Genomic DNA, 21,791 nt, shown 5'->3' on the forward strand with positions numbered 1-21,791 from the left:
GGGGACGGCAACCCTATCAGGAAATATTCAAACTTCCACAAGAAACATTCCGCCCATATAAGTTTATCGCCAATACAGGAGAACCTCGCCCAAAACATCGGCGCATATATCTTGACAAATTCATCAGGAAAACCACTCCTCAGCAGTTAGAGGAAGAGCGACGAGCCAGATCAGAAAACGGTCGAGACCCGATCCAACCAGTAGCTCAGGCCCACACGAAAAATAATCGAAATAACACAAATCCGGCTCACGCCTATTCAACAAACGAGACCATATCCAGACCAAACCGGAAAGGCTAAGTAAAACTAAAACATCCACATCAAACCATTCCCCCCAAAAACCAGTAGCACATAATACCCTAGTCCCATAACAACCCCGACAAAATAATCTTATAGAACAAATGCTAGAAGAAGCAGGCTAACGCCCGGGCTTGTCAGAATCAGGCAAGTCCTCCCAGACCTTATGAGGAGCAAGGAATTTCAAATCGGAGCCCTTAGGTATCACCCCGGACTGGAGGAACTGCTTGACGGCTCCGTTGAATCCATGCATTAGCATGCCTCCTGCCTTAGTACCCAGCAGCGCAAGGAACTCCGGGGATTCCAAATAAACGGCCAACCTCTCCTGCCACTTGGATTCTTCGTCAGCCTTCAGCTGGGAGACCTCCTCACGCAGACCAGCAACCACTTGCTCTAGCTCCCGCACAGTCGATTGGAGGGTGTCCCTCTCCTGAACGCCATCCGAGAGCTCTTTGCGAAGCCCTTCTTGTTGAACCAGTTGAGCGGATAGACCCTCCTCCAATTTCTGCCTCCCCTCCTGCAGGTCCTGGACCTCTTGCCGTACCTGGGCTAGGTCCCCTTGACAGGTCCTCAAGGAAGTTTGCAGGGCTAACTTCTCCTGCTCAAGGTGATGGAAGCGGGAAGCGCGAAGCTCAGCCTCGTGATCAAATCTAGCTAGCTCCGAGGAAACCCGCAACAGGTCGGCCTGGGCTCGCTCAGCTTCCGCAGCAGCAGCCTCTGCCTGCGCCTTGGCACGGGCCAGCTCGGCCTCCAAGGGGGACTCCCGCAGTTGAGCTTGAAGGTCGGATACCTGGAGGTGAAGCTGATGGTTGGCTAACTCCAACCGAGGTACCCGACGATCCAGCTCTTGACAGCTCATTAGAGTCTGATAAAAATACAAAAGCTGGTCATCCTTATACCAAGAATGAAAGCAAACATATCAAACAAAACATACCCTAGCAGCAAAGTCTAGTATCTGCCGGCGCAGCACGTCATTGGACATACGTGCGAAGGTCAACCCATAGGGAGGATTCTCCCCTTCCGGGCAGAGAACTCCCTCCTCAGGACCCGAGGAAGAAGTAGCAGGGGCGCCAGAGGGGCGAGAATCTCGGGACCTTTTTCTCCCCCTCAGAGCCTCTGAGGTCGGAGCAACCTCAGAGGAGAAAACTGGCGATTTCCCCCTGTCTTGGCGATGCTTGGTACGGAGCTCGGCAGGGGAGGGCTGCAGGGAAGAAACAGCCAAAGGCAACAACTGAGCGAGAGGTAACTGGTCTTCAGAAGAACCGGAGTCAGGAATGGGGACCAGTGAAACCTCCGGTTCTCCCACAGGGGCACACAGAGAAGCCTCTCCTCCATCACTCCCCGGAAGGAGAGCCACCACAACCTCGCTAAGGGGAGTGCCCGCGACCTCCGGCATTGCAGCAGAAGGCCCAGCCTCGACAGAAGAATCCAAGACCACCGGCACAACTGCAGGTGCTCTCCCAACTGGCTCCACGAAGGTAGGAAAAGAAAGCAAAGCTCCCCCCACCTCAGTGCCGACAATGGGAGGAGCCGGTTGCTCCTCATAGCCGATAGCCAGTACCTCCTCTGACCCAACAGGGGCCGAACTGCCATCATTAGGAGTAGCCGTGGAAGACCCAGCAGCTTCATCCGGCACCCACCACTCATCCGTGGTAGTGAGATCCCATTTCAGCGCCTTCAACAGGGCGGCTTCCATCAAGATATCCCCTAAAAACCACAAGCATGAAAAGGTTAGTGAGTATAACGAAACCCCAGAAGCAAACTACGGAAGACCTACTCAGGGGAGCCTCCAAAGAGACGTCGTTGGGGCTGAGGCCAGCTTTATATAACAGGGCCTCGTTGGATATAAGGGACTTCGCATTGAAACAGAGGCCGGTAAGGGTCTCTGAAGCCGACCGGTAAGCAGGGCTTTGCATATATTGGCCAAGGCTTGGTGATGGGAGAGGAGCAGACCGCCAAAAGGTGGGCCAGGTATAAGGAGCAGGCGGTCTGAGGAAAAAATACTTGTCTTTCCAATTTTTCCAAGAAGAAGGATACTTGTCCAAAAGGTGAAAGCCGGGTCGGGCAGCAAGATATATCTCTCCCCGATTCCCTTTCTTCACCCAGAAAAAGTAGTGGAAAGTAGTGGGATCGACCGGAATCTGATAAATCTGAAAAATAATAGAAGCACAGCAGGAGAGCATGAAGGAGTTAGGAGGAAGCTGAGAGAGGGAGAGTTGGAAGTACGAAGACAGGGATTGAAGAAAGGGAGGAAGAGGGAAACGAAGACCCCCTTCCATTTGACCTCGGAAAAAAGTCACATAACCAGGAGGAGGCCGATCAGGTCTCTGGGCAGGGGTAGGAATCAGAATCTCATGGTCACTTGGGATACCATAGTGGGCTCTAATCAGAACCTCGTCATCTATAGTAAACCTAGTAGGTTTACACCGGGCAAACCAAGGAAGTGAGTCAGACATCAGAATAGACTCCCCAGAGGGAAAACACGGACGAAACCTAGACCAAGGAGAAGAGTAGCAAGGAAAAAAGGAAGGAGAAAAGAAAAAGCACAGGGCTCGAGCTCGACGAAGAGAAACAAGGGGTGCGAGACGAAGCAGAAACCACTGCAACAATGAAGGGCACCCGCGCCCTAGAAATCGAGTAGAACGAACAAAAGAAAAGAGCCGCCGAAAACCAAGGAAGACCACTCGAAGAAGGGAACAGTAACTTACGGCGACGTGCAGAGGTGGTGGAAGAGGAAGCAGCGAAGGGAACCACGAAGGCGAGAACGATGGAAGAAAACAGCGAAGACTGGGCAGTTAGGGTTCGGCGAAAGCGGGGAGAGAAAAAGAAGGGAGGTTTAAGGCAAAACGGTCGGCAAATCGCGACCCTTGAAACGTCCACCAATCAAAGAAGGCAGTTGAGTGATCACACCAACTGAGCATCGCTACCGTTAATCCTAGAAAGATGAATCAACGGGTCAGGAAAAGCCTGGCCCCACAAGAAAAGACGAGGGAAATAAAATAATAAACCCAAAAACAAAACCCCTCGCGGACACGTCAGGAAGGAAATGCAACCGGCGGGCAAGGTAAAATTCGAGTTCGCCACAAGTCCCCCCGAAACACACGCAGGTCGGTACGCAGGTCGGATCTCACGAAACGAGACCTCGACCCAAGGAAAGACGCACAACAGATCTTACACCCGTAACATAGTAAGCCTAACACAAGCACATCTTACACACCAATCTGTGCCAACAATCAAAGACAATCAGAGGTTCAAAAGTAAAACGATCACCCAAAAGAACAAATAGCGCACCAAAGTTAACTTCCCATAAAGGAAGACCTCAAAACAGGTAGAGTATCTGTCATAACACCAAACAAGAAAGGGAGAAAGATTAAAGACTTGGCTTCGCAGAAGCAGGAAGCTCCCCCCAGACCTTCTCAGGATTCAGGAAGCCCAGATTAACATCCCTGGGTAACACACCCGACTGGATGAATTGTTTTACAGCACCCTGGAATCCGTGCAGAAGCATAGTACCAGTCTTTTTCCCCAGCATTGCCTGGAACTCAGGAGAGGTCAAAAAGGCTGCCTTCTGTTCTTCCCCTTGCTTCTGAAGATCGGACACTTGTTGCCGAAGAGCTTCCACCTCAGATAGGGCCTTATCCCTCTCATCAAGCGCCCGCTCCCTATGTTCTTTCTCTTCGTTCAGGTGGGACTCCAGCTCTTGCACCCGAGCGGTGGCCTGTTCCAGGTCCTGGTGGAGCGCCCCTTTTTGCTGATAAGCCAAAGCAAGGTCGGCCTCCAGCCTTAATCTGGTCCTCCCCCAGAGGTCGAGGTCCTGCCGAGCTTTCCCTAACGCAAACTGGGCTTTGTGAGTGGCAGCTCTACTTTCTTCTAACTCCTGCTCCAACTCTTGAAGCCTGGAGGTCCGGAGCTCAGCGTCCAACTTTAAGCGATCAACCTCTTGTTGAAGCTCAGCTCCCGCACGAGATGCGGCCGACCCAGCCAACACCTCCAGCTGCTTTTGCAGCTCGGCCACCTGAGCCTCAAGACGTGACTTGTCCAAGCTAAGGAGAGGCACTCTACGATGGAGCTCCTCACACTGCTTTACCACCTGGACAAAAAAGGGAAAACTCAGATCAACCAGACAGGAGAAAACAACAACCCTAAGTCAAAATTCCATACCTTGCCTAGATTACCATGCATATGGATAAAAATGGAGTCGTTGTCGAGAGTAGGCAACACCTCCCTAGCATACCTCTGGAAGTCCCCTTCAGAAGATCCCTCCACATGAATGGCCAAAGGAGAACGGGGAGGACGGATAACCTTAGACTTCTTATTCTTCTTCTGGGAAGCACCGGCCAGGGACGAGGATGCCTTTCTCTTCTCAGGACACGGCTGGGCAGAGGAAGAGGGGGACAAGAGTTTCGCAGGAACATCGGCCGTCGAAGGCTCCCCCTCAGGAAGGGAGACCTGCCCAGACCTCGACCTCAGGAATGTCAATCAGGATGGGCTCAGAAGCCCCAGGAGTGGCCAGACGCTTGCTCATTTCCTCCCGGATCCTCTTCCTAGCTCTGGTCTCCCGGACCACCACGGGAACCGACTCCTGGGGCACCGAAGCCTCGGACACCTGATCCGCCGGAGAAGGGGAAGCAAGCCCTTCCTCCTCGAGGCCAAAAGAGGCATAGAACTGTCCGGAACTCTCTGGAAAAGTGGAGGACGATGCCCCATCCCACCTAGCCACCATAACGGAACTCGTAGGCTCCTCAGCAACCACAGGACTCTGCGGCTCTACAAGCCCCGCTTCTAAGCCCACAGGCCCACCTGGCGCGAGGGGAACATCAGCACCAGGAGTAGCAGTCGAAGCCCCTTCCATCTCCGTAGAAACCCACCAGCCATCAGTATCGGATAGGTCCCACCGCAAAGCCTTCCGTACGGAAGCATCCACCAGAAGCTCGTCTGTAACCAAGAAACAAAGGAAGAGAATTAGTTAGCCTAAGAAAGAAGCTATAGCAAACACAGGCAACTTACATAAGGAGGAGGTCAAAGGAAGGCAAGTAGGGCTAAGGCCCGCGCGATATAGAAGGGCCTCATTAGATACCAGCTTGTTGGCATCAAGCAATAGGGGAGATAACGTCTCCCTAACCCGTGAAGTGGACGGATGAGAACCCAAAGGAGGAGGGGGAGGCAAAGCAGCTTCCCAGGCAGTAGACCAAATGTAAGGGATTGGGGGCTTAACGTAGAAAAACTTATGACGCCACCCCTTCTGAGACTCAGAGCAACCAGACAAGAACTTAACTCCGGACCTGGCAGCGAAATACACCACACCGGGCTCACTCTTCTTGGGATGAAGGAACTGGTAGAGAAAAGGGGGAGTAACGGGTATCTTGTAGACGTGGAAGACAATAAGGGCACCGCACAGTAAGCGGTAGGAGTTGGGAGCAAGTTGGGACAAGGAAATGTTGAAGAAGCGGGCCAGGTCATGGAAAAAAGGAGGAATAGGGAAACGCAAGCCAGCCTCTAGCTGGCCCTGGAAGAAGGTCACATAGCCGGCAGGAGGCTCATGCGGGCGCTGAAGGGAAGTGGGTATCCTGATTAGATGATCGCGAGGAATGCCATAGCGATCCCGGAGCACCACAGCATCATCAGGGTGCAGCAAAGAAGTGACGGACTCGCACCAAGGGATTGAGCTTCCCATTGAGAGTACGAGAAAGACAGTAAACCAAACACAGAGAAACGAACAAAGAAAGGGAAAGAACCGAAGGATTAACAAGGAAAGAAGGAAAGAAAAACGACGCCCCAGGACCCGGAACCAGAAAACAGCAAAGCAAAACCTAACTCAGAGGAGAGACTTACTAGGAGGAGCAGACATGACCGAAGGGGAAAAGAGCCGAGGAGCTAGAAGGACGCGAACAAGATCGGAGGAAAGGCAGGAACGCACGGGCGCTAGGGTTCGCGGAAGCCAGAGAGAAAGGTGACGGGGCGAGGGAAGTTAAGTCGAACGGTCGAACCATCTGGACCGTTAATAAATACAGGAAATCAAAACAATCCAAGCGGTCGAAAAAAAAAAAAAAAAAAAAAAAAAAAAACCCCAATAAATCAGACGACTGAAGGTCGCCGCAAACAAGACTTAAGTTCAGTCAGTCGCACTACGTCTCCTTCGACTAAACTAGGTCGGGAGGCTTGTGATCCGGATGGAACGACGTGGACAAAACAGGTAGGATAAGGGGGGCCCCCAGAAGACACGTGGCCCGAATCTCAGGCACACACTTATCCCAGAGAGCGGAATACGGACACCTTAGCCCCGCAGCCAGGAACAGCACCCCACACATGCCACACAACCAACCCCGCTAAAGTAACGAACATCTGCACCGAAGACATCGCACAGAACCAAGGCATACTAGCCCCCAACCCACCTCCCAGTTAGGGCAAAGGCAGGACCAACACACCAGACCAATTCCTGCAGACCCACCTGATACCTCACAAGGAAGTAAAACCACAACCAAAGGACAACCTCCTAAGTAGGTCGCCGCAACATAAGCCGACCTCGTCACCAGGTCGCCGCACCATAAGCCGACCTCATCACCAGGTCGCCGCATCATAAGCCGACCTACACCGGAGGCCGACAGGTGCCAGGGGCCAGCGCCCAACTGTAGGCGCCCGGCCCTACCTAGAAGAGAGGTCTCCTATTGGTCTTCTCCACTACAACCCACATAAGAAGGCCAAAAGGGACCCGCCTACCTACACCGCTAGGAATACCAGCTAGGAGCGCCTCACAGCAGTACATTTCACCTCCGCAGGTTGGCCACACCCAACAAGGGGATAACACCAAAGCTGAGAGAACCAAGCTCCTTCGCAACATCTATCCACAAGAGGCACTCCAGCCAATCGCAACCCTTCAAAGAAGATAAGAGGTAGGGGAGGACCGCCGGATCTGAAGAACTTTTCACACAGCGGACCCTGTCAGTCCGCCATCTCCTCCAATCCCAAACAGCTAGATCCGAAGATATCGCCCCCTCCTCTTGCTCTATATAAACCGCACAGGTACGACATCAAACCCATCTTGAATCCGAGGGGTACATTTCTACTTTTCTGTTGATCTGACTTGAGCGTCGGAGTGGCCACGCCGGGATCCCCCGGCGCCCAGCTAATCCGTGTTTCCAGTGCCCCCCTGCAGGTCCTTTCTCCTCCGCGGTCTCGGGATTGGGCGACGCGGCCACCCCCCTGTCCGGTGATTCTGCTGTCGTCGGTAACGAGCCGGAACATATAATTATTTAGATCGAACCAATTCTATAGCTCGCCTCAGCTTGACAAATCAGAACAGATCAGATCAGTTTAATAGGTCGGACCAGTTAAGCCAGCTTAACTCGACGAGTCAAACTAGCTCACCAGCTCGATTTAGCTCGACAAGTAGGATCAGCTCAAAATCAATGGTGACCTACATATTAATTATCAGCTACATTTAAATTTTACAGACATGAAAATTATATATCCACACTAAAAAATTTGTTTAATAATGAATGCTAATTAATAGGCCCCTCCCAATCCCAAGGAAAGGTCCATTTGCAGTTATTGATCACAGAGGATAAACATATCCAGACATGAGACATTTATCTGAGACCGGAAGAAGCCAAGACAGTAAGAAACAGGAAGCTTGAGACCAGCGATATCGACGACTGATTTCCATGGCAATCGCAGAGCCATCATGGATCGAACTCGTACCTGAGACTTCGACCCTCAGGCGCCTTCTGTCCCTGCCCCCGCCCCCCATCTCATTGACAGCACTAGTATCGATCCGCCGACGATGCCTCCTTAGTTCGTCGAAGATCATCACTGAGACGATATATATTTACGAGTACACCTGCAAGAATAACGTAAGAGACATCTTCTTTGGTCAACGGTTTCATCGACAAGGAGATCTTCATCTTCTTCCCCATTCAGCAGATCACCAGATCAGACAGAGCTAGAAATAATGGCGACCGAGAGCAAAAGAAAGAAAGAAAGAAGACGAAATACGTTTGGATAACTAAAGGTCTTCTTTTGGCAATTAATCACGTGAAGGCCCTTAATTAATTTACAACCATAATTTTTGTTTAATTAATAATTTAGCTGTTCATAATTATCAGCTTAATCCCATCCTGCCTATTTAATTTAATTTAATTTAATCCATTCATCAATATCTTATATCCACAGCGTGGAACCTTGTCGGATGGATACGCAATGTTCATGCCTGCCTAATTGTTTATTAGGCATTATTTTTTGGCATTATTGTAGCCACTCCGATATTGTGACCGTTTTCGGCTTTGATATTAATTTGTTTGGCATATTTTGGGAAGAGAAGGATCAAGGATGTGGGCCCAACCGATCGGGTTGAGCTATTAGCTGTAACGTGTGTGACAGGAGGATAATTAATTGCGTTGAGACAAGGATTGCGAGATAAGCTTGCACGCTTATTTTAAATTAAATTGGTCTGCGTGTCATCGCTTGTCGTCATGCAAACTTTGCAAATAGTGTATATTTTTTATAATGTATTTCGAACTTATCCTCCTCTAAGCCTTTATTTATTTGGAAGGATTTAAATATAAAAATTGAAGAAAAATTATAATCGTAGAATTTTTTTCTATGTATTTGGATGAATTATATATTTTTTTCTTATTTAGTTAATAAATTGAGCGTGCGGTTCATTTTTTTAATAAGGCGGCCTCGTGTGGGCCCACATGCGGCCGCAAATGATTATAATTGTCAAATTGGATTGAACCGTCAAGTTGATCCATTCTGTCAAATATTTTAGGTTGATTAAATTGAAATTTTATCAATATATTTTAAGATAGATTCAGATGGATCGATCTACTTAGATTTATGATCCACATGAGTTGACCTGTGACGGACTTGGATTGGTCCACGACGAGTTTGGATTGACTCATAAGATGAGAAAATTTATTTTTTCCTTCAAAATTTAAAATTGAAATAGAAAACTCAATGAACTTGATCCGTTTAAATCGCAATTCAAGATTAAAAATTTCAACTTGACCAATTTAAACGGTAATTCAAAATTAAAATTTTTAATTTTTTTATTTTTTTGATAGGTTTATAGGTTGGCTCACCTAATATGCAATCCATTTTAAATTATATTAGTTTGGAGAACACACCTCCTATCCCCTCTATACAATGAGTTTTTGATGTAAATTGATTTTCCCACCTCCTGACACCGCACCCCCTTCCCCTCCTCTCTCTCTCCCATTCAAATGATATTTTTACCTTTTTTTTCCTTTTATTTTACTTATATATATATATTAATTTTAATTAATTTTTATTTAATTTTATTTTTTAAATTAATTTTGTTTATTATTTTTTCATTAATACTTATATATATATTTTAATTTTCTTTAATTTTTATTTAGTTTTATTTCTTTAATCAATTTTATTTATTATTTTTTAAATTTTATTTAATTTTTATTTAATTTTATTTATTTAATCAATTTTATTTATTATTTTTTATCAATACTTAATCGGATGAACACAGACGAAAAATAGACGAAAAGTTGATAAGAACTATTTTTAAATAAAATTAATTTAAAAAATAAAATTAAATAAAAATTAAAAAATAAAAAATAAATTAAAAAAAAAAGATGATTGAAATGTCATTTGAAAGGGAGAGAGAAAGGATATGGCAAGGGTGCTATCGATCGGAAGAGGGAAAAGTAACTTTCGTTTTTGATAGATTAATCTATCCTGTTATAAGTCGATCCGATCCGTTTGACAGCTCTCTAACGGTGGCTAAGAGCTGATTCATCCTTCATCCTCCATATTTTTTTTCCTCGAATTTTTTTTCGTAATCCTTTCCCTTATCTTTCTCCAAGATTTTTTTTTCCCATAATTCTTTTGTCCTTTCCGTTCCCACCTTCGGAGTAATTAGAGATAAGTGCTTCACCGCCGTACATTATTTTATGGTATTTTGATAAATAAATTATGATTCTTTTAAATGTTTTAAAACTTAAAAATGCTTAGACGTTTCGAGAAAGTAAAATAATTAAAGGTAAAAATATTTTTATTTTTTAAGTCACTAACGAATACAATATTTTTAAAATTATTTAATTATAAATGTTTTTTTAATAAATTATTGACTCTTTGCACCGCTTTACAATGGAACCGACTGGACCAATTGCGTTAGAGACTGGATCGGTATTTCCACTTATCAGTCAGTTATCGCTCACGTTGAAGTCACCGGCGGTCACCGACACCTGTCCCATCTCGAAATAGCGCCCTCTCGCAGTCTATAAATCCACGTGAAAAGCGCAGCGATCGGCACCGGCCGCGAAGGCACCCAATCGATCCCCTTCTCCCCCTTTTCCCGTGTGTTATACGCCGACGGCCAGGGGAAACGGAGGAAGGAACGGAACAGCGGAAGGAGCAGGGTTGCTGCATGTCAGATCGTGGCATCGGCGGTGAGGGTTATTACGGCGGATTCGGTGAGCTTGCAAATCCCTTGCAATGGCCACAACTGAGGAAAAAGCGGCGCGTTGTTGCTCCCCGCGTCTCCTCCCTATCGAACCCGGCGCTGCGGCCGCTGCCTCCAAGGGGGGCTGGATCGCGGAGGATGGAGCCAAGAGATCAGCTGCAGTAGCAGTGGGGGCTACGACGGCCATGACCTCGCTTATCGACCCGGTCGAGGATATTCAGGATCCGTCTTCTGCTAAGGCTTCTGCTAAGGGTATCGATTCTTCATCCTTTTGCTTTCACTTTCTGTTGTAGTATTGTTTATATGTGATCTTTGTATCGTTTGGTATTATTGGATCTTATCTTGTCGGGGTTGTCAATACTATCGATTTATTGCATGTTACTCATCGGAATTTAGGAATTCTAGAGTACAGATGATAAATACTTTAATATGGGTAAGATAGAAGAAAAGGCACGTGCGGAAAAGTTTAAAACCTGATCTTTGCTGTGTTTGATTAAGATGTAATGTTTACCAAGGCATCGTAAATTCACAATGAAGGTGAAAAATATATATGATATTTTGGAATTCACAATGCTAGTAATCATGCTTTAACCATAATAACAATGTAATGCCTGAAGAAAATTTATTTTATTGCAAATGGTATTGTGGAACGTGTTACTTAAAAGTAATGTTTTGTCAAAGTATTTTAGGGATGTTTGTATAGGTATGTTGGTGAAATAATCATTACACATTCCCCTTGATATAGATTTTGCAAAGGAACTTAATGATTGCCTGACACCTTTTTTTTCCCCTGCTACTGGTATTGCAATTGTGAAATTCACCTGTACTTTTGCTAGAAATGATTCAGCTTTCCAGCTAGGCATATTGATGTAGAACTGAACAATGATCTAACAAGAAAATTTACCAGAGCATTTAAATGATGATATGAAATTGATCAATTCATTGTTTTGACACATTGGTGATTCCAACCAATTGATTGTTGATTTACCCAGTTCCACAGTATTGATCAAATCTCAGCAGCAATTTGTTCCAAAGCGGAGATACACTACTCGACGATATGAACTTAATAAGCTTATTGAATGCCATATTTCAATCACGCTTCAAACCAACTTCAGAATCAAGTACCTTTATCTGACAAACCTTGTGATGCTTCAATGGGTTATAATTTAGTTCAAGTGTACAAATTCCGGCACTTGTCTTGTGAGATCCATGCTCTTGAATGGGCAGTTCAAGTGTACAAATTCCGGCACTTGTCTTGTGAGATCCATGCTCTTGAACTGAAGCAGCATATGGACTTCTATTCTTCAAAATGTCCTGAGTCCACCAAATCAGTGTGTTTCTTGTCTGCCTCAAGCCCACAATCAGGTCTGCGCTACAAATAGGAATACTGATGTAAGTGTCCTTGTCTTGCTAGAAACCAGGAAGTCAACCAAAGATAAGTGTGGGAGCTCCAAACTTTGTCAAATTTGAGCAGATATGTTGAGGAGGAGGTTTGGAAAATAATTGGATAACCAGATCCACTCGGTGTTGACTTCCACATACACAGTCAGATAATAGGAGAAGACAGGAAGGAGGAAGAAATAGGAAGGTATAAGCAACATAAATATGAGCTTTACACTTGCCATGGATAACAGAAAAAACACTAGTGGCCTCTTGCTGGATATGGCGACCTCACACCAACGTCGTAGAAGAAGAGGGGCTCCCCAACAAAAATAATCATCCACACTTATAATGAAAAAGAATCCTATTTACAGGATTCCATTTTACTACCAAAATGATATCCTTTTGCTTTGCACAATCTTTTAGATAAATTCAACATGGAGCCACTAATCCCTTTTTTTTAAAAAAAAAAATCTTCAACTCATTTGGGCCTACATACAAATATGGAATATTTAAGAACCAAAACAAAAAGTTAGAAACAATTACCAGTTTAAAATCCACAATTCAGTTAATTTTAGTTTTGCTGCTTGGTGGTCTACTTCGATAGTGAATCCCCATCAAACATCATGAATCATGATACACTAGGGATCTTCTTTGTCCTTTGTTATATCAATTTCATTTTGCCTGGACTGTTGGTAAAGGAGACTGTATTAGTATCATTGGTATATTGCTTTGATTGATTTCTGATGTCTGATATTTCACACAAGGGACACCCATGATGATGAGGTCTCAGTCAAGCCACCCTCTCGATCCATTATCTGCTGCTGAAATCTCTGTTGCAGTAGCAACTGTTAGGGCTGCCGGTGCAACCCCTGAGGTTTGATACTGTACCCTGTTGGTGCTTATCAGACTTTTGCTGTAACTTTTTCCCTTTATTTGATAAAATTTAATTCTTTCAAGCTACTTAACATTATTTCATTGCAGGTCAGGGATGGTATGAGGTTTGTTGAAGTCGTTCTGTTGGAGCCTGAGAAAAGTATTGTGGCATTAGCTGATGCCTACTTTTTTCCCTCCTTTCCAACCATCTCTGCTTCCCAGAACAAAAGGTGCTCCTGTCATCCCAAGCAAGCTTCCTCCTAAGAGGGCTCGGCTTATTGTCTATAACAAAAAGTCAAATGAAACCAGCATCTGGGTTGTCGAACTATCTGAAGTACATGCTGCTACTCGTGGTGGCCATCATAGAGGAAGAGTCATCTCGTCTGAAGTTGTTCCTGATGTACAACCTCCCATGGTATGTGCTTATGTAGAAGTTATAGAAATAAATAAGTGGAAGGCCTCCTTGGTTTTGCACTGAACAGAATCTTTGTTCCAATTTAGCATCCACATTCGATTGTTTTCCAAATTTGCCTCCAATTATTATTATTTTTTCCTTTTGAGAAAGAGAAGTGGTATCAACCATCGCATTATTGCAAACTTCTTGGTGCTTGTATTTATTCAAGTTATTAGCTCAGTTCCTTCAGTAGTTTGTGTAAGTATTTTTTTTTTTTAATTTTATGTTATTCTCTTAACCTGCTAAAGCATCCATAAGAGCTTCTACGTTTGATTTCTGTAAACAAAAGTTGGCTATGATGCCTCTTTTATGCTTAGATGCGTCGTATTAAGCTAATTAAATCTGCAGTTTTTCACATTTCTCAACCTCTATGATATTGTTTGGTAAGCCTTATTTGCATTTCTAATCTTCTTGGATCTTCCACTTACACTAGTCTTGTCAATGAGTTTATTCATCATCATTGGTTTTGACTTGTGAACATAATATATTTTAGTCATTGCTTTTACTTCTTAACTACAGGATGCTATAGAATATGCGGAGTTTGAAGCTGCTGTTAAGAGCTATCCTCCATTCATTGAGGCTATGAGAAAGAGAGGAGTAGATGATATGGATCTTGTAATGGTTGATGCATGGTAAGTTGTACTAATTGAACTTCTTTACTTTTTGTGGCATGCTAATATAACTGTTCTTTTATACCTAAGGAGTTCTTTATATGACATTCACATTCTCCAGGTGTGTTGGTTATCATAGTGATGCTGATGCTCCTAGCCGTAGACTTGCAAAACCACTAATTTTTTGCCGAACTGAGAGTGATTGTCCCATGGAGAATGGTTATGCACGTCCTGTTGAAGGCATTCATATTCTTGTTGACATACAAAACAATGTGATAATTGAGTTTGAAGATAGAAAACTGGTCCCTCTGCCTCCAGCAGATCCATTGAGAAACTATACAGCTGGAGAAACTCGTGGCGGTGTTGACAGAAGTGATGTGAAACCTCTGCAAATTATTCAGCCTGAGGGCCCAAGCTTCCGCACAAATGGTTATTTTGTGGAATGGCAAAAGGTTTTTTTAGCCCTTTCATAACTTCTTTAGTTTTGTTACCCCTTGATACTTATTTCCTTATGAAATCTATCAAATGCAAAAATTCTTGCATTTCTGCTTAACAGTGGAGCTTCCGGATTGGTTTCACCCCAAGGGAGGGCTTAGTAATACACTCTTTAGCATACATTGATGGCAGTCGTGGTAGGAGACCTGTCGCACATAGATTGAGTTTTGTTGAGATGGTAGTTCCATATGGAGATCCGAATGAACCACATTACCGCAAGAATGCATTTGATGCTGGTGAAGATGGTCTTGGGAAAAATGCTCACTCTCTTAAAAGGGTATGATTTTCTATTATGAAATGTTTGGTTTTGCATTATTAGTTATCATCTTTTCTTTGTTTTCCTTATCTATTGATTATCCAACAACTGTTGATGATCTAGGGTTGTGACTGCCTGGGTTACATCAAATATTTTGATGCTCATTTTACTAACTATACTGGCGGTGTGGAGACCATCGAAAATTGTGTCTGTTTGCATGAGGAGGACCATGGAATCTTATGGAAACATCAGGATTGGCGAACAGGTTTAGCGGAAGTTAGGCGATCGAGGAGGTTAACTATTTCTTTCATATGTACTCTTGCTAACTATGAATATGGCTTTTTCTGGCACTTCTATCAGGTAAGTTCTGTAAGGAAATATTGCATATGTGATTTTATGGTTTATTCTATATTCTAGCACATTTTTGTTTGTACAGACTAAGTTTTTCTACTGGAAATTTGTTGAAGTTCTTCTTAGATTCCTTAATTGTTGTGATGCCTATCAACCTCGTTGTTAAAATTGAAATTGTTCTTCAATATAGCCATAGGTAGCTTTGTAGGCTTGAAATGGGTATAATTTGTTGATCATCACTAGTATCTTCAACAGTGGTTATTATTCGTTACTTCTATGCCTCATTGATAATTTTCTTCTCCATTAAGAATCAAGATGAAAACACTGTATACGCATATGAAAGCATTATATAAATGTTCATTTAGTCAAGACATGATAGAAAGTTAAGGGTTTTTTTGCCGACAAGATAAACAAGATTTATGCTATTCATACAGAGATAGCCAGAGAGATGCTTGATTCAAGATTATAGCAGTACTAAATGACATCTGGGATTCTGTTTGTAAAAGTGCATTCCAATGCATGTTGAAAGAAATTGTGATTTGCTTTGCACGGTAGTTTGTGGTGGACTCATGCAATAACAGGTTTTAGACACAGTTTAGGATGAATCGACAGGGAAAACTAATTGAAAAATGGACTGAAATTTGGTGCAGGATAGCAATTAGGTTCTGCACTTATAAAGATGCAGTGCAGCGGGAGGTAGGACTGCACTGGTCTATTAAAAGAGGCAGACAGATTTGTATGACAATAAAAATTAGGTTTTTGGGATTCTGCGGGTTTTAATTTGTTAATTTAGGCAGTTTTTGTTTTGTCTCATGTGTATAATTTTATGGTAATTTTGGTTGTAAAACCTTAGCCAAATACTGTCACCTGAATGCAGGATGGTAAAATTGAAGCTGAAGTAAAATTGACTGGAATATTAAGCTTGGGTGCCTTGCAACCTGGTCAGTCTAGAAAATATGGGACAACCATTGCCCCAGGGTTGTATGCACCAGTTCATCAACATTTCTTTGTTGCTCGTATGGACATGGCTATTGATTGTAAACCTACTGAAGCATTTAATCAGGTATGTTTTTTTTAAATTGAATTTTCATCTGCATTGCCTAGAATTTTTGAGGTTAGATCCCATGTTTGATGGGCTCCTTGGCACATATTATAGCCAAATCATATCCCAAGGAAACCATATTATTCGATGAACTTGTGTTGTCCTTGTACATCCTACATATGACATGTCTTTTTCATTTTTGCCCAAGGGAAAACATATTTGTTAATAATTAACAAGGCAGTGCTATCTTCTTTTCCTTTAGGTGATTGAGGTGAATGTTAAAGTTGAAGAGCCAGGTCAAAATAACGTTCATAACAATGCTTTTTATGCTGAAGAAAAGCTTCTCAAATCAGAATTGGAGGCTATGCGGGATTGTGATCCTTTGTCTGCACGCCACTGGATTGTAAGTGCCATATTCATTTCTCTCGAGTGTCTCATTTTATTCTGGTGTTTTTTTTACCCAGCATATTTTTACATGTTTATATCATCCTTGTATTATGTATTGTATCATCTTATTTGGATGCAGGTCAACATTATATTTGTAAGCTTTGTTGCCTGATGAGATTGGGTTGTTGTTGGATAAACTTATTTTAGTTGCCCCTTCCTGGTCTCCTTTTTGATAATCTCATGATTCACTTTTTTAATCCTAGTATTTTGGTCGAGATTAAGGTGTCAAATTGAACTGTTATTTGATGATTTCTGATTGCTACCTTTTCTATTCTTGTGTATGTATGTGGTTTTGTATCTCCTAGGTTATATATTTCTTGTCTTTTGACCATCCTATCACGTTTTTATTTTAGTATAAACAATTTTTAACTGACAAAACTTATAATGGTTTTCAGGTAAGGAACACACGAACTGTAAATCGAACAGGCCAACCTACAGGCTATAAGCTTGTGCCTGGGCTGAATTGCCTCCCATTAGCTGGTCCAGAAGCAAAATTCTTGAGAAGAGCAGGCTTCTTAAAGCACAATCTATGGGTCACACCTTATAATCGTGATGAAATGTTTCCTGGAGGAGAGTTTCCCAATCAAAATCCACGTATAAATGAGGGGTTGGCAACATGGGTTAAAAAGAATAGATCCCTTGAGGAAACCAACATCGTCTTATGGTTAGTTTCTTGGATAACAGTCATTAATGAACTTCATCTACTTTTCTAGTGCCTTTACTTATCTTGTGTCATTAATTGGTTGATTCCCTGAAACTTTTGAAGCTCGTGTTTCTGAGTCATTTGTGCTGGGCTTCAACTATCTTCCTTCATGATGCTCATCATCAGTTATTTCTTATTGGTGGTCTTGATTGTAGGTACGTGTTTGGCATCACCCACATACCCAGGTTGGAAGATTGGCCGGTTATGCCTGTGGAAAGGATCGGATTCATGCTCATGGTAATTTTTGTCCATTTTCATTTCTTTAGTTTCCTCATCTGTTTTGTCGAGCTTGATATGCTTGCTGCTTGTGTCTGCATAATCATTGTCATATAAGAGTAGTTAGGAAGCCTTGCTGAAGCTGTAGGAAAGATTTTAAGTTCTTAACCTTCGTATCCTGAGTCTAATTATTTAATATTTTACTGAATTCCAAAGTGGCAATCTTATTTGAAAATATTTTATGGCTGGCCAGCCGTGCCTTGAAAAGAAATATGAAATATTAAAATAATGCTCGACTTGTTTTTTGTACACTGCAGCCGCATGGCTTCTTCAACTGCTCCCCAGCAATAGATGTGCCGCCGAGTGTTGGCGAGATGGATAAAGATGGTGGATCACCAAAGTTGATATCCAGCACTGGATTGCTTGCCAAGCTTTAAGCGAAGATGATTTACCAAAATTTCTTCAGAACTGATATTGACTGGATTGTGTTTGCTTCGTTTGTGTTTATTGTTAACCTAAATTTTGCAACAAATAAAGGATCAATCAGTGGACCTGTACTTTCTTGCAGAAACTATGAAACATGATTTGATTGCAATATTTTGTGTTGGTTTGTTCTGTGTTTATTATTTTGAACTTAATTGGCGTTCGGTTCTCATTGCTGTATCTTTTGTGGTAACATCTTTCTTCTCTTTGAGTTCATATATTTTTTTCTGTTTCGTTTTCTGTTACATTCTGAAATGAAAGTAAACCCAAAATGCTTGTTAGATTTTGCAACACTTCCTAAATTTGCCATGTGAAAAATAAATCAGAAAAATTAGATAAGATGATGAACAATCTATTCACAAATGAGAATACTGAGTATGAATTTACAAACCAATCTTTCACAAGCTTTCTTCTACATTCACAGGCTGCTCCAGTCGAGTATGAATTTACAAACCAATCAGTCAAATGTCATTCATTGCGACATGTCCTTGAGAAACTCCACCACAAACTACTGGAGGAACTATCTCAAACAGATTCTTCCTACACAACTCAGATCCACAGGCTGTAGCAAATGGATTCTGGCATTGACCATCAACGTGACCACTGCATTTGCTGCAGAGGCTCATGCTTTGGCCTGCCTCCATTTCGTTTGTCGGCAAGCTTACAAAAGATACGATCCCTTTCCTACAGAGAGGACATGGAACTGAACCAGGTGGTGCTGACATCTCTGAGTCGATGCTGCTCGTCGAGCAAAGACACAGTGCACACCTTGCACAGAGTTCATGACCGCAACCTGTAAATCAAGTGGAACTGAGCGAAAGAGCTACAATTCTCTTTAATAGAACACTTGATATGAGATGGTTTACCTTCAGCAGCTACCGTGCAAGTTCTCTCCAAGCAAACAGCACAGAGGTCGCTCTCATCACAAGAGGAAGTTGAAGAACGCAAACCATTAATTCTGCATAAATGTAACGCATAAATTTACTTGTGAAAGAAACTTGTTAGATCTGTAGTGCGGTGATAAATTATCACCTTGCTATTTGCAGGATGCTCATGAGAGGCAAGGGCAAGTAGTTTGATGGAGGAAAGACTGGGACTAATTGGCTAGAATGGGGTGTCAGCAAGGGTATAAGCCAATGAGATCCACAAATCCTTGCAACATCAACTGGAAGCCACCTGAAACAAGAAAAAACGATGAACGATAAGAATCATGAACGTTTCATTTTGGTATCAGAGAGAAGGCTAGAGAGATTTACCCATTGCAATTCATTGCAGTTCTGCTTGCTCCTCGAGCAAGAAGAACCTATAAAAGAAGAAGAAAAAACTTCGAACTTCAGCCACAATTACATCGAATAATCTAAGAGTTTGAGTTAATTTGCCTGGCAGCACTTGAGGTTTCCACCACATGCAGCATAATGCAAAGGCGAGCTTCCAGCTCCTGTCAGACAAATTGCAAGGAGATTGTTTTATGAAGAATTCAAAGAAGTGCTTCATCTTTTAACAATATTATAAAAGGAATCAAGAAACCTATTGCCATTGGCGAAGATGCATAAGAGAGCGTCGTGGCTGAGATATTGGCATGTAGATCCAGTAGCAGATGCACGCAATCCGAGTGCCCATTTAGTGCAGCTAGGTGGAGGGCGGTTATGCCACCGTTTGCAGCCTTATTGATGAACCTTGTGAGTGCACTATCAGAAACAAAGAAGACACTTGGATTAGCACAAACCAAACTTAGTGTTGAAGAAATGATTAGGCTAATTCAGTATCGAATTCATGAGATTTTAGCAAAAGAGGCTTGGAATCTATTTGTTTATGTTAGTCAGAAATTTTATCAAACACTTACAGAGAATCAGTTACTGTGGAAAGAGAAAAACCAGGACAAAGATCTGCAGCCAGCAGTCTGATGCATCGAGCGTGTCCACCAGCAGATGCAAAGTGAAGTGCCGTTCTACCACTCAAGAGCTCCACTTTCGATACCTTTTTTAAGAAATAAAAAACCAGTCATGAATCACGGCAATTGAGGATGTAAAAGATGAATGCATGCTCACACACACATACGTTGCACCTGAAGAGCAGTAGAATCTGCACTACCTCCCATCGACCACTGCAGCATGCTTCCATCAATGGAGTCTAATTATTTGTGGAGAAAAGAAATTAGAACACAGCAGTAATCAGCACATCCTGTTCAACTAGGTTTAGTGTTTAATGAGACTCACATGGCCGCAAATGTTCTTCAAGTTCACGTTTGCTCCCTTCTCCAGCAACATCATCACAATCTGGAATATTGTAGTGTATCAATCCATATACAAAGCCATAATAAAATCCTCTGTTCATTTTGTATGAGAAATTACGACCAACAAAATTTTGTATGAGAATTTTAGTGCCGAACTATAGTAAAAGTGATTCGTCTCAAGTCATCAACCAATGGCAGGATCAACAAGGAGAGATCTTTCTCCAGTTTTCTCCAAAGAAAAAGAAAAACAGAGGAAGAAGAAGGAACAATTTAACGGAATTTGTTTGAAGACCACTGCAATTTGGAACTTCATTAAAAAAGAATCCCACAAAAGGAAAAAGATTTGGATTCTCTTCCAAAGCTGGAATCCGAGAATTCACTCCTAAATATGTACAAGTCTTCCTTTGCCTATCGATCATAAGTGGATCTTTTTCTTGGAACTCTTCTTAAAATGATGAGCAGATCTAAGTTCTTGAAAAACTATTTGGATCTCACGATTTGTACACCCAAACTTTCACTTTGAAGTTGTTTTTTAAGAAATCAAAGTAGATCAGTAATTTAAAACACATTATGGATATCAACGAAGACCTCACCTCAGCATGCCCTCCGGCGGCCGCCGCATGCAACGGCGAGCTGAAACCGGCAAACGTTGCGTATCTAGCGAGACCAGGATTCATCTCCACCAGCTTCTGCGCCTCAATCACGTCACCGTCCCTCGCCGCCGTCACCAGCCGTTCCCCGGCGGCTGAGCACCCCAGCAGCAAGTTCCCCATCACCCTTTAGTTTGCTCTCCTAGACTAGAAAACAAGAAAAATAAGTGGAGAAGATACCCAGAATATTGCGTGCATCTTTGCCGATCCACCAACACCTGGGGAAGCAAGCGCCAGGGGAATCGAGACGAGCCAATGAGAGGGGAAGGAGAGAGGGATACGCCAAGATTAAATATAACAAGGATGTTGCCTCTACGGAAGGGATTTCCTCTTGCAGTTCTTCCTTAGGCCAACTGCACTGCTCCAATCATTGACATGGAGAAATATAACTGTTCCTGGTGTATATATCTGATGTGGCAAATCCTGAGTAATCTGACGTGGCAGCAAAGGTCAAAGAACCGACCGATGTGGCGAGGTGAAGAGTCAATGGTCAATCTTGAGTGGATTGGCTCGGCGCTTTCAACCTCAACCAGCCGTTCACTCGGCCTATCTTTCGGCTCCCGATCTCGACATGTTCAATCGCTTAATCTACCTCTCGGCCATTCCGACCTCGACAAGCTCAGTCACTCGGTTTACCTTTCGGTCATTCCGATTTCGACAAGCTCGGTCACTCGCCCTACCTCTTCGTCATTCTAACCTCGGCAAACTCGGTCACTCGACCTATCTCTAGGCTCCCTCGACCTCAACAAGCTCGATCACTCAGCCAACCATCTCAGCCACTCCAACCTTGTCCCGCTTTCAGTTACTCTCATTTCAGAATATGTCAAAAGTTCTCAAGCGTGCGAATCCTGCCAAAGGATCCA

The 21,791-nt window shown here is 43.2% G+C and overlaps 1 protein-coding gene and 1 pseudogene across 2 annotated transcripts; one reads left to right on the plus strand and one right to left on the minus strand.

The window, feature by feature from the left end:
- Window positions 1–10,593: 10,593 nt before the first annotated feature.
- On the plus strand, window positions 10,594–18,150 carry LOC141827739 (amine oxidase [copper-containing] zeta, peroxisomal-like; annotated as a pseudogene).
- A 247-nt stretch (window positions 18,151–18,397) lies between these two features.
- Window positions 18,398–21,174, minus strand: LOC141826440 (E3 ubiquitin-protein ligase XBAT33-like). 2 transcript variants are annotated; one of them, XM_074713684.1, is made up of 11 exons: window positions 21,109–21,174; window positions 20,872–21,023; window positions 20,262–20,321; window positions 20,104–20,175; window positions 19,889–20,022; window positions 19,573–19,733; window positions 19,425–19,483; window positions 19,302–19,348; window positions 19,078–19,221; window positions 18,912–19,003; window positions 18,399–18,838 (listed from the first exon to the last, which is right to left on the minus strand). In XM_074713684.1, the coding sequence occupies exons 2-11, from the start codon at window positions 20,953–20,955 to the stop codon at window positions 18,507–18,509; spliced, it is 1,185 nt and encodes a 394-aa protein (XP_074569785.1). In that variant the 5' UTR covers window positions 20,956–21,023; window positions 21,109–21,174; the 3' UTR covers window positions 18,399–18,506. The 2 variants fall into 2 exon arrangements, with proteins under 2 accessions (XP_074569784.1, XP_074569785.1); XM_074713683.1 differs by having other exon boundaries at window positions 18,398–18,838; window positions 20,872–21,128.
- Between the last annotated feature and the right edge of the window lie 617 nt (window positions 21,175–21,791).

The sequence above is a fragment of the Curcuma longa genome, chromosome 4 (genome assembly GCF_044706935.1).
Source record: "Curcuma longa cultivar G26 ecotype Majalengka, Jawa Barat chromosome 4, ITB_CL_G26_1.1, whole genome shotgun sequence".
NCBI lineage: Eukaryota > Viridiplantae > Streptophyta > Magnoliopsida > Zingiberales > Zingiberaceae > Curcuma > Curcuma longa.